The 11,829-nt window shown below is 44.2% G+C and overlaps 1 protein-coding gene across 1 annotated transcript; it reads left to right on the forward strand.

Annotated features, from left to right (window-relative positions):
- Nucleotides 1-1,703: 1,703 nt before the first annotated feature.
- Nucleotides 1,704-10,624, forward strand: Ccng2 (cyclin G2). Its single transcript, XM_005359516.3, has 8 exons — nucleotides 1,704-1,917; nucleotides 2,766-2,903; nucleotides 3,434-3,571; nucleotides 4,931-5,181; nucleotides 5,360-5,438; nucleotides 5,537-5,635; nucleotides 7,360-7,565; nucleotides 9,303-10,624. The coding sequence occupies exons 2-8, from the start codon at nucleotides 2,766-2,768 to the stop codon at nucleotides 9,424-9,426; spliced, it is 1,035 nt and encodes a 344-aa protein (XP_005359573.1). The 5' UTR covers nucleotides 1,704-1,917; the 3' UTR covers nucleotides 9,427-10,624.
- Nucleotides 10,625-11,829: the final 1,205 nt, after the last annotated feature.

Genomic DNA, 11,829 nt, shown 5'->3' on the forward strand with positions numbered 1-11,829 from the left:
GATCAACCGTACCTTGAATAAAATTATGTAACATGTAAATCATTTATAATTTTATGCTAATTTTATTTTAGGTTCTAAAACCAAGAAGGCCACGCCTCTCTGAAACAGGCCGTGCTAGCCCTTTGGGGGACTCTTCCCTTGCTGCTCCAAACAGATGTCTGAGTCTAGTCCCAGCTACCACACAAAGCCATCTGTTCGCTGAACGCTTCAGCTGCTCTGGAGAGAGCGGCAGGGCTGTTAAAGCTGTACTGTGTGCCTTCTCACAGTTTACAAGCTCCAAAGTGCACAGAAAACACACACACGAGCAGAAACTCATTTCCGTGGGGCTAGTCATTTAGAACTCTTGAAGGTGCTCAGTGACCGACTTTCATGTTTGGTAGGAGATGGGGATCTGAGGAAGCAGAAAGTGAAAATACATATGTCTTATATAATAGATATAAATATATATGTAACATCTGTAAATGTTCTAGCCATGTGAAAGTTTGTCCTGCCTAAGGCATCTAGTTGGTTTGGTTTTTTGCTCTGCCTCAGGAGAGGTGTCACCTTAATAGCAACGCTAATTATAATAGACAATAAACGATAATTTATGGGCGACCAAGGACCAAGTGGCTATGGGAGCTTTCATTAAAAAACAAACAGCACAGCCACAACCTGTGGAAGCACGCTATAATAATCATTAGATATTTATATGCCCACATCACTGTGCAGTTTTTATTGAAAAGTCCCTCTTTGAACTTCTTATTATGGAAAAAATTTTCAGAGTACGCAATGCACTAGCAATTCTGCAACGCAACTTCTACCACCCACAGCCCAGCTTCAACAATTCAGCCGTGTGCCCAACTAGTTGAATCTAGCTTTTTATTTTTCCCCTAATCGGAAATCTTTTAGGCAAATGCCAAACCATCACAACACTTTCTGACGACTATTTCAGTAAGCATCTCGACATGTTATACTTGAACGCGCGTGTTATTGCAAAATACACCTGGGGTACAAATAAGACGCCTGAAATGCTCTTCTGCACTCGTGGAGACACAGTTACAGAGTTACGTGACCCTGGATGTTCGCGGGTGTGACCAGAGCAGTCGGCCTCCTGCCTAGACAGAGCTAGAAGCCCTAAGGCAGCTGTGGACCCCGGCACGTAACCGAGGGCCACAGATGCCACCCACCCAAGCATGCGCAATCCAGACCCCGAAGTTGCTAAGGCCCCCGAGGAAGATAAGAGATTCAGGATATGGCGAGAGCCAATCAGAGGACGCGATTGTTCATCAACCAGCCAATCCAGGATCGAGATTAAATCAAGGCCCCAGCGTCCAGCGTGCCCCACCCGTATCCAATCAGAGAGCAGGCAACTTTGGGCGGACTTTTCAAAACAGCGAAAACAAAACAAATCGGGGACCTTTAAAAGGTGTGATGCGTCAATAAACGGTCTCCTTCCGCCCTCCAACTGGCTCTCTCATCTTGGTCCCCTTCCGAATCCATCTCGGCGTGAGGCTGAAATCCAGGTTCCACTCTCCACCGCAGAACCTGGCTCGGCAAGGCTAAGAGGAACAGAGGCAGCTAAAAAAGGCCGGGCACGGAGGCTGGGAGCAGGGACTCTTTTCCAGCTCCATTGAGGAAGCGAGAGGATCCCTCCGCGCGGAGTCACGCGCCCCGCCCCTTGGGGGCGTCTCATACTGAAAACAAAAACAAGGGGTTTGCTCAGCTCGGGAGGCTGCGGTGGAGCCGGGAGGACGCGGCGGTGTGGGGCGGGCGCTGCGCCCCGCTGAGGAGCAGGATGCGGCCGGGGCTGTGAGGCCGGGCGGCGGCCGGGGAGATCGGATGCGGATCTCGGGGCACCGCTGAAGCGGCTGGTCCCCGACCTCGGAGACGGGTCCGGACGCCCCAGCCGCGCCGGTTCGCGACGCCGGGGCCGGCACGGTGAGTGGGCCTCCCGGGCGGCTCTGGATTTCGTGGTTACGGATCAGAATCGCGGCGGTGGAGTCCCCCGAAAGCTTCAGGGTCCCGCTTCGGGGTCTCCAGCTGCAGCTCAGGGACTGACAAGGGCTTCGGGGATGTTTTGAGGGATGGGTGGCCTCACTGGGGTTGACAGCCTCGGGGCTCGGCACCGTTGTTGAGGTATTGTGTTCAGTGCTCGGCGCAGGCCGACTGGACTCATGTCCGCCACCACAGCTAGGCGGGCCGCCGTGTCTTCAACGGTGGGCTTGTCTTAGTTGCAGAAACAGAGGGGGACAGCTTGGAGGTGGGCTCCGGGAGGGGGTGTCCCTGGGGCGGGGCTCACGGGGTGGGGCGGGGCTCCGGAGCCGCCTCCTTCCAGTTCTTTGTTCAGTCTCGAGACTCCCCCTCCCTTCTCGCCTATTGTGCAACGCTCCGCCCCAGAACCCGCTGTGGCTTCAGTTCTCGGGTCCCTTGCATTCCTCTAGGCAGAAGTCGCTCTTGTACTGTTCAGGTGATGCGGACAGTTGGGGCACATTACGCCCCTTGGACAGTTTTCCTATTTCCCAATACTGCCGGCCGGAGGGCTAATCTGACCCAGCCCTGGCCAGCGGAGGTGACCGAGATCCTTGTCCCATGCCACGCCTCCTTGGCTTTAGGGGAGGATTCTCCTGGGGCTTGAGAGACGTGACCGATCCCCTCACCCGGGTCTGGCTTGCGTGAGCTGGGGCGTCCCTAGCTGGAGGGCTAGTGGCCAACTCTTTCTTCTCTGCTCGCTCACTCCCTTCCTACGCGCATTGCATTCTTAACCGGCCACGGTGTGTTTGCTGCAGATGAAGGATTTGGGGGCCGAGCACTTGGCAGGTGGCGAAGGGGTTCAGCTTCTCGGATTGTTGAACTTCTATCTGGAACAAGAACAAAGATTTCAACCTCGAGAAAAAGGGTTGAGCTTGCTGGAGTCCACCCCAGAGGTAAGTTTGAGAATTGGTGGGACTTGGAGAAGGCAACTTCTTGCTTTCTCCGGTTATGTCAATAGTGAACTCTACAAAGTTAAATCCAAAAATGGCCTTCCTGTACCAAGAATAGCCTTAAACTGCACAAGGTTATGCTTTTGGTCTAAGTGGAAGTTATACCCAGTGCAGTGTAGAGGCAGGCGTTTCTTCAAATGGCGGGGGCCTCCTACGGAATACTTACGATAGGATCTTTAGTTATTATAGAAAACAAAAGCCATCAAAGAATTCTCTCTATTCCAAGGGAATTGAGTTCTGCTGGAACTGTCTGGAATGGGGCAACAAACATGTCACCTTATATTGAATTGCTAAAGCTCTTCTGTATTGGGTAATTTTTAAGAGCGGTGATTTATGTCTTATATCTGAAAGTACAGAGATAGCTTTAGGGAACTACTCATAAAATGTTGAAAACAACAGGGTGAGGTATAGTTTCTGGACCTGTGTATTCAATCTGAGAAAATAAACTTTGATTCTTGGTTTTTTAATTTCAGAATGATAACTCTTTATGTTCAAGATTGAGAAATGCCAAAGTCGAAGATTTAAGAAGTTTAACTAACTTTTTTGGATCTTGCACTGAAACATTTGTTCTGGCTGTCAATATTTTGGATAGATTCTTGGCTCTTATGAAGGTATTTAATCGTTTTTATAAACTCTACATTTTTTTCTTTGATATCTTTACTTTCAATTTTGTTTTTGTGAGACATGGTTTGTTTCTCTTGTGTAGCTCTGACTGTTCTGAAACTAGCTCTGTAGGCCATGCCCTGACCTCTATCTCAGAGACCTGCCTGCCTCCTCCCCCGCTTTTCCTCCCCCTTCCCCTCCCAAGGGCTGGTACTAAAGGTGTGTTCTACCACATCCCACAAATTTACATTTTTCAATATTCGGTGCCCAACACAGTGTCTAATGCACAGGGCTCAGTAATATTTGTCAGATAGATATAATAAAGCATCTGTCCATAAACTTAATCAGAATTGGGATGGTTCATGCCGGAGAGACTGCAAAATTGTATTTCTAGATCTTAAGTAAGGCTTTGCTGTAGTCTTAAATGTGTTCTCTTGAAAGACATTATGAAAGGAAGATCATCATGTTTTCAGTACCTAGTTTACAGGGGCTAGGGGAGGTGGAAGGTGAGAACTGATTAAAATTCGCCTTGTTAAAAAAAAATACCAGAATGATACTTGTTAACAGGCTTATAAAACTTCCCAAACGGACATAAGAGATGCTAGACTTTTTATAAAAAGAAAAAAAAAGTAAAATCCTGGCTTTTGGGGAGAGGTTTTAATATTTTCATTTTTCATCATGTTTTTCTTGGAGCCTGCATGTTTTTTAACACTGAAGCATGACAAACAGAATGTAACAGTATGTCCAACTTGACCTCTGCCTTCCTTGTAAGGCCTTTCAAAGTAGGGAGCCACGGTCTCTATTGACAGTCAGGAGCAACTGTTAAAAACTGTGGAAACTCTGGCCCATAGGATTGCTGTCAGCTGCAAGCTGCATCTATCCATGGCAGCTCTACATATGTCCCCCACACGGCATAGTCAGTCAATGGGGTGCAATCCTGGGCAAGATTGCATTATGTAATGGTTGAGCTTTGTCTAAAAAGAGCAGGTGCAGAATTGTCTTTCTTCATCCAAAGCAATAGAATGCTGTGTGGTGTGTGGATGGATGTTCGTGTGTTCAAAGGATTATTTGAGGGAAGATGTGCTATTCTGTTCTATTAAGTCTGAAATACAAAGCACAAGTCAGTGCTAGAAAGCAAGTTTTTGAGCCAGCTTTGGGATTATTTTTACATGCATTTAAATTTAATAATTGCTCATATAGCCAGTTTTTTCTTTTTAAAGAGAGGTGACAATGGTCTAAAATGTAAAAATAATTGCAGGTAAAGAAAGGCAAGTGCATGTAAGAGAGGCAGCCTGATGTTTGCTCAGGTGTCTGTGTGGCTACATCGAAGTGATGATCGTCAGGGTTCCCTTTGTTCTGTGTTTTAGGTGAAACCGAAGCACTTGTCTTGCATTGGAGTCTGTTGCTTTTTGCTGGCAGCTAGAATAGTGGAAGAGGAATGCAATGTCCCGCCCACTCACGATGTGATCCGGATCAGTCAGTGTAAATGCACAGCTTCTGACCTTGAACGGATGGAGAGAATCATCTCCGAGAAATTGCACTATGAGTTGGAAGCTACTACTGCCTTAAACTTTTTGCACTTGTACCATGCAATCCTATTCTGTCACACTTCAGAAAGGTGAGTGGGACTCGTGGACTGCTCCTGTGCCTCGAGCATCGCTTCAGCTTTCAGTAGGAAATTAGAGTGTCCAGAAATCGATGTTCTGACTCCCTCTGAACTTGCAGCTTGGATTTGAGTCCTTCAAACTCAAGTAACTTCTCTGAAGGTTTAATAACTCTTTCTCTGCTTTGTACAGGGAGGAAATACTGAGCCTCGATAAACTAGAAGCTCAACTGAAAGCTTGCAACTGCCGGCTTGTCTTTTCAAAAGCAAAAGTGAGGCTCGTTTTTCTTATGTACATTTTATTTTCTATTTCAAGTTTTTCCCTAATATGTGTGTCCATTTTTATTTATTTTATCTTATTTTTTTGTAGCCATCTGTATTAGCTCTGTGCCTTCTCAATTTGGAAATAGAAACAATAAAATCTGTTGAATTGCTGGAAATTCTCCTGCTTGTTAAAAAACATTTGAAGGTAAGTATCTTTAGGCCTGGTTTTCCTGGTGTCATAAATAATTTATATAATACCTTGTGAAATTCTCAGCATGTGTTCATTTTTCTTGTGTGTCATCTGTTCTCATTCTCAAAGTACCACTTTGACTCAGACATTATTAAGCCAGAAGAAACTCTCACTTAGCCCAGCTTCTTTGTGAATGTAGGTGCTCCTTTGGGGACTCATGCCTTGTGGCAGGATAGCTGTGCACATCCTCAGCTGTGTACTATGAAGTACACTGAATACACTAAGGTGATAATTGGTGTATTATCTGTATGTGTAGGGCTGAGTCACCTCAGTAGCACTACCAAAATTATCAGCAATTTTTTTTAAAGCCCCTTAAGTGGGCCACCCCTGTAAGTTTTTGCAGTCGTGATAAAAAGCAAAACAAAAGCACAGTGCTTTTTCTTACTTTAACTAATAGTCTGGTTAAAGAAATGCAGATTTTAACATGAAATAATGTTTGTTGTTACTGTGACTAAGTATTAGATAATAGTGAATGTAAGAAGTACTTTGGGGTTATTAGCAAAGAATGGGCTGTCCAGGAGAGGTGCTGTGACTCGGAGCCTGATGGAAAATCTGTCGTCTGCAAGTGAAGGTTTGGATAGGAAAGGCTTAGGCTAGGCAAGTTGGGGACATCATTTTAAGGTGGACTGGCTGGGCTGCAGTCACAAGCAAGGATAAGTACATCTAACTCAAAGGCAGTTCTTTAGAAGCCAAGTATTCAGATGAGTCAAGGAATCATGGATGATTCCTTGGATCTAATGTACTAAAGTTTGAGCATTTGAGTTCAATACCCAGACTCTACAGTGAGAACTGCCTCCACAGAGTTGTGTATACACACACACACACACACACCAGCAAAACTTTTTTTTTTTTTTTTAAAGATGACCAAGTGTTCTGAGTTGATGAAAATCGAAGGAGATGACTAAGGAGGTACTGTAGAGTACTTTCACTAGGGACTGGTGCTTGCCACATTGCAAAGAGCTAAGGATGTAGCCAGACTCAGTGGAAATAGAGGCCAAAATGATTTGAAACAATTCATCTTTAAGTCAGATGTAATGTCATATTTCGAGGTCCCAGCACCTCCAAGTCCATCGTGAGCTGGAAGTCAGTTTAGGCTACATAGTGAGTGGGCTTCTTGAGCTAGGTGAGCCATCAAACAGGGAACAAAGCCCTTCTGCTTGTGGTAGACGTACACGCAGTGTGAACTCCTTGTTGGGAGATGTTAGTTTTGTCCGCTACAGCTCTTTCTCTCTAAACTCCAGCATGATGGTGATCCATGAAAGCATCCTCATGTTTGAGATCAGCCAAATGGGCATTCTCCAGGTGGGGAGAAGCTACCCTTTCTGGAAATTTCCTCTTGGATAGTGCTGACTTTAGTTTGTGTCTGATGCCATAGTATAGATGTGTATAAGGAATCCAAACTAATTTGTTCAAGAAATATTTGTTACAGAAAGGAAATTTTTGTAACAAAGATGTTAAATTTCTTTGGCATTACTAAACAATGTACTTGATGCTTTTATTTTTTTTTTTTTTAAGGCTTGGTTTTAGGCCAGTGTTTTCTTAGAACAGGCAAAATTTTTCTTAGTACCGAGGGGTCATATTCTCATCAACTAAATCAGAATACCTAGCACCTGTGATTTCAAGGGGCAGCAAAGTCCGTGGACCATTATTATAACAGCTTCATTCATCTTTATGCCTAGATTGGCGACGCAGAATTCTTTTATTGGAGGGAATTGGTTTCTAAATGCCTAGCAGAGTATTCTTCTCCTGCGTGCTGCAAACCTGACCTGAAGAAGCTGGTTTGGATTGTTTCAAGGCGCACAGCGCAAAACCTGCACAACAGTTACTACAGCGTTCCCGAGCTGCCAACCATCCCAGAGGCGGGCTGTTTTGACGGAAGTGAAAGGTGAGCGGCCTCTCCCACAGACTAAATAGAATGATAGCTTTTGTGCATAGAAAATAACTATGAGGGCCAATAAGACGTCGCAGCAGGTAAGGTCACTTGCTGACAAGCTGGGTTTGAGTCCCAGAGTGGAAGGAGAACCAACTACTACAAGTTATTTTTCTCACCTCCACACATGCTGTGGTACACACACACACACACACACACACACACACACACACGCACGCACACCACTCTTTCTCCTTCCCTTTTCCCTCCCTAAAATAAGTAAATGTAATTTAAAAAATTAAAAGAAGAAAGACCTGGGAGTGGAGACGTAGCTCATTTGGAAGGTTTTTGCCTCATGCAGGAAGCATTGATTTTGATCCCTTACACTATGTAAACCAGGAGTGCTGGCATTGCCTATTGTCCCAGCACTGGGAGTTGGAGATGGGAAGGCCAGACATTTGAGGTCATTCTTGACTGTGGATGGAGTTGAAGACCACTGTTAACATGATACACTGTCTGAAAAAGAGTAAACAGAATCCCCTGTGGAGAGTTGTAAGAGAAATAAAATCCCTCTTCGCATGTCGGGGTTTTTCCAAGCCAGGAAATTAACCAGTGGTTTCTTAAACAGCTTGTAAACTCCCACCTCAAAAAAACGCTTTTTGTCCTCTCCTTACTGTTTAAGACACAGCTCCATTATTAAAACACAAGCCACAGAAGCGATCCCTAGGCTTCTCCCTGTTGGTGTCAGTGGTGCTGTGGGAGGAGGGTGGAGTCCGGGATCCTTCACCACTGATACTCTCAAGTCTTGCCAAATGCCACCCCTTACTTTTGTTTGTAATTTGAACTTTACTAAATTTGATACTTTCTGCTGTCAGGTAAGAACCAGAAACTCCAGTTTCATGGTGAATGTTCTTACTTTGGCATTTGAGAGAACCACTGGTGGAGTACCCAATAGAGGGAAGACCTTTAAACAGACCAGTTTCACCGCTGGACTGATGACACTTAGAATTCTGTAGTTACTTCTGCTAATGCTTAATGGTACAGGCAGAGTAGATGGCAAATAGTAATGAGGTAGCTATTTTTGGCCTGGCGGTGGTGTCGCACGCCTTTAATCCCAGCACTCGGGAGGCAGAGGCAGGCGGATCTCTGGGAGTTTGAGGCCAGCCTGGTCTACAAGAGCTAGTTCCGGGACGGGCACCAAAGCTACAGAGAAACCCTGTCTCGAAAAAAAAAAAAAAAAAAAAAAACTATTTTTGCCAGGTGGTGGTGGCGAGACCTTTAATTCCAGCACTTGGGAGGCCGAGGCAGGCCGATCACTATGAGATCCAGACCAGCATGGTCTACAGTGCATTCCAGGACAGTCAGGGCTACATGCAGAGAAACCCTGTCTAGAAAAATCAAAAAACCCAAATCAAACCCAAACAAAACCTGTTACCTGAATATGGTGGTGCAGGCCTTTAACCCCAGCACTCAAGGGCAGGAGGATCTCTGTGAGTTCAAGGCCAGCCTGATCTAGAGTTCCAGGACAGTCAGAGCTATGTAGATAGACTCTGCCTATAAGCAAATAAATGAAAACTATTGTTAATTAAAAAAGTGTTCTAGAGAATAGACTTGACTTTGAGCTCAACTCAGCTGCGTAAATAGTGGATAGCTTTTGAACATGGTGTGGAGACCGCACCAGGCTTTTTATTTTGCCTGCTGACATACTTGTGTATTGAGCAATGACACCCTCTTTTGTCTCTTTCCTTTCAGTGAGGACTCTTGTGAAGACATGAGCTGTGGAGAGGAGAGTCTCAGCAGTTCCCCTCCCGGGGATCAAGAGTGCGCCTTCTTTTTTGACTTCAAAGTGGCCCAGACACTGTGCTCTCCGTCTTAGGGTTCACATGGTCTGTGTCAGAGCTTAGAGGATGTGCACCTGTTTCAAAGCAATAAATGGGGAGTAGGTGGTTCTAGAGTGCAGCCCCCATCTAGACAGGAACTACACAGACCGAAATACCTACCTTCTATTTATTAGTCAGGTCAAGACTGGCCTGTTTTCATATTTAATCCTAAGCCATCAAATGGGTTAGTGCCTCTTAACAGTACTTTATACGTTGGCACTTTATTTTCTTGTTGACTTTATCTGTGGGGAGGAAGGAAGGTGCTGATACCTTTGTTACTTTTCAAGATTTTTAAAGATGAGTATTGTAACTCATCGTAATCTGTAGAGCCTTCAGGTGTCTATTTAACAGATCGGGAGTGTGCAAGTGCTTCCTAGCAGGGCAGTGAACAAGCCTTCACTGTGGTTTGTCTCGATTTCCTTCTCCCCTGTTCTCAGAACAGACTATACAGGACTCTGAGTGTCAAACACCAATAGTGTACTGTCTGATGCAGATCCTATACATTGCGAGTTACATTGACATGTCTGTGAATTTTAATTTCTGAATGTCTTGAAATTTCTTCTAAAGCTGAAATTTTCATCAGGTTAGGGTTGTTAGTTGCATTCTTAATACCTAAGTATTGTCAGACTGTAGTATTATTTTGTTATCTAAAAGGTCCATAATCTGCTAGTTTTGCATGCATCTGTATGAAAACAGAACAGGAAATGAAACAGATATGAACAGAACAGGAAATGGAGTTGATAAGCGCTGATTTAGTTCATCTCACTTTCTTGTATTGAAAACTCTGCATGATTACTTTCTAATTGTTTTGTATTTCACATTTCATAATGTATATGGGTGCCAAGGTTTAACTATGAAGTGAAAGAACTCCAGTGTTTGTAGTATTAGTTCAAAGCAATTCTGTGTGGTGATACAGCCATAAGGATGAGGAAGTGTGCACTCTGTACACAGAAGATTTTGTACAGAGAATTTTTAACTTTATAAACCTATGTGAAAATGTAAATCTTTAAAAATGTACATAAAATACTGTATTTTTTTACCCTGTGTGTGTGGTAATCTGGTCAGTGCATGTAAATATAATTTATTGTGTATTCTATATTCCCAGACATTGATGACTTACTCTTTATTAGTAAGTCAACACCCACTGAGGTGTTTTCCAAAGTAGGTTTTTTGAAGTCAGAGTATATTGTAATTCAAAATAAAAATATTAATGGATTCTCCTTACAGTCGTTTTTAATTGATTTTTAGTAAAAACACTTGGTGATTTCATCAAAAAGGCTTGAAGTGAAGCTGGGGGTTTCCATATTGGCTTTTTAGCTGCCGAAAAGCCCTTCAGGTGTGGTTCCTCATCAGTTTGGTCCTGAGTTTTGGAAATACCAAAAGGAAATCTGTTACTTGAAAGTTGGCCTACCTCTGGGGTGGTGGATTCATCAGCGATGGCACACTGATCTAAATGTTTGTTTCTTCACTGTGAAAGGCAGTACTATGTACACCATACAAATCTGGAACATTGCTGGGTCAATAAGATGTATTTGGTGATGGAGTCCCACTAGTTTCTTAGCATCTTACTTTTTGTATCTCTCAACTTTTTATTTATTTATTTATTTAGAGGTGATAGGGTCTCTCTATTTAGCCTTGGCTGTTATGGAACTCATTACGTGGACTGGGTTGGCCTTGAACTCACAGAGATCTGCCTGCTTCCGCCTTCCAAGTGCTGAAATTAAAGGCATGCATCTCCACACCTGGTCTCTCAAATTTTAAAAATGATTTTTTTTTTTGTATAGCTTTCCCATTCTAGTAGACTTGTTTTCTAGTTGGTTAGGAAACCATACAAACTGAGTATAATTTTTTATGTGCTGTCTCTGCCCTGGAGGTAAGGGGCATGACTTCTGTCTTACAATTTCTGTTGCTGTGAAGAGACACCATCACCACAACAACTCTTAGAAAGGAAACATTTATCTGGGGCTGGCTTACAGGTTCAAAGGCTTAGTCCAGTATTCATGGTGGCGTGCAGGCAGACATGGTGCTGGAGAAGAAGCCAAGAGTTCAACATCTGGATTGGCAAGCAGCAGGAAGAGAGTGACACTGGGCCTGACTTTAGCATCTGAAACCTCAAAACTCAACCCCAGTGACACACTTCCTCCAACAAACAATAGACCACTCTCTGGTGACCAAGCTAATCTATGAGCCTACAGGGGGGGGGGGCATTCTTACTCAAACCACACAGCTTCCTACCTTCCCAGGGAAGAATCTGCTCAAGGGTGACCCTTACTGGATAGCTTTGGCAAACCACACTACGTTCTGGTTCTGATTTTTTTTTTATTGAGAAAAGGAAAAAAAAAGTATCCGCCTCCTCCCAGCCTCCCATTTCCCTCCCACTCCTCCCACCCTTCTCCCCC

This window comes from Microtus ochrogaster, linkage group LG1, assembly GCF_000317375.1.
Source record: "Microtus ochrogaster isolate Prairie Vole_2 linkage group LG1, MicOch1.0, whole genome shotgun sequence".
In the NCBI taxonomy this organism is placed as follows: domain Eukaryota; kingdom Metazoa; phylum Chordata; class Mammalia; order Rodentia; family Cricetidae; genus Microtus; species Microtus ochrogaster.

Excerpts from the sequence above, each read along its gene's own strand:
- Ccng2 (XM_005359516.3), top strand. The coding sequence starts at position 2,766 with ATGAAGGATTTGGGGGCCGAGCACTTGGCAGGTGGCGAAGGGGTTCAG. Across the intron at positions 2,904-3,433 it reads TGCTGGAGTCCACCCCAGAG|AATGATAACTCTTTATGTTC; the intron begins GTAAGTTTGAGA and ends TTTTAATTTCAG. Across the intron at positions 3,572-4,930 it reads GATTCTTGGCTCTTATGAAG|GTGAAACCGAAGCACTTGTC; the intron begins GTATTTAATCGT and ends TCTGTGTTTTAG.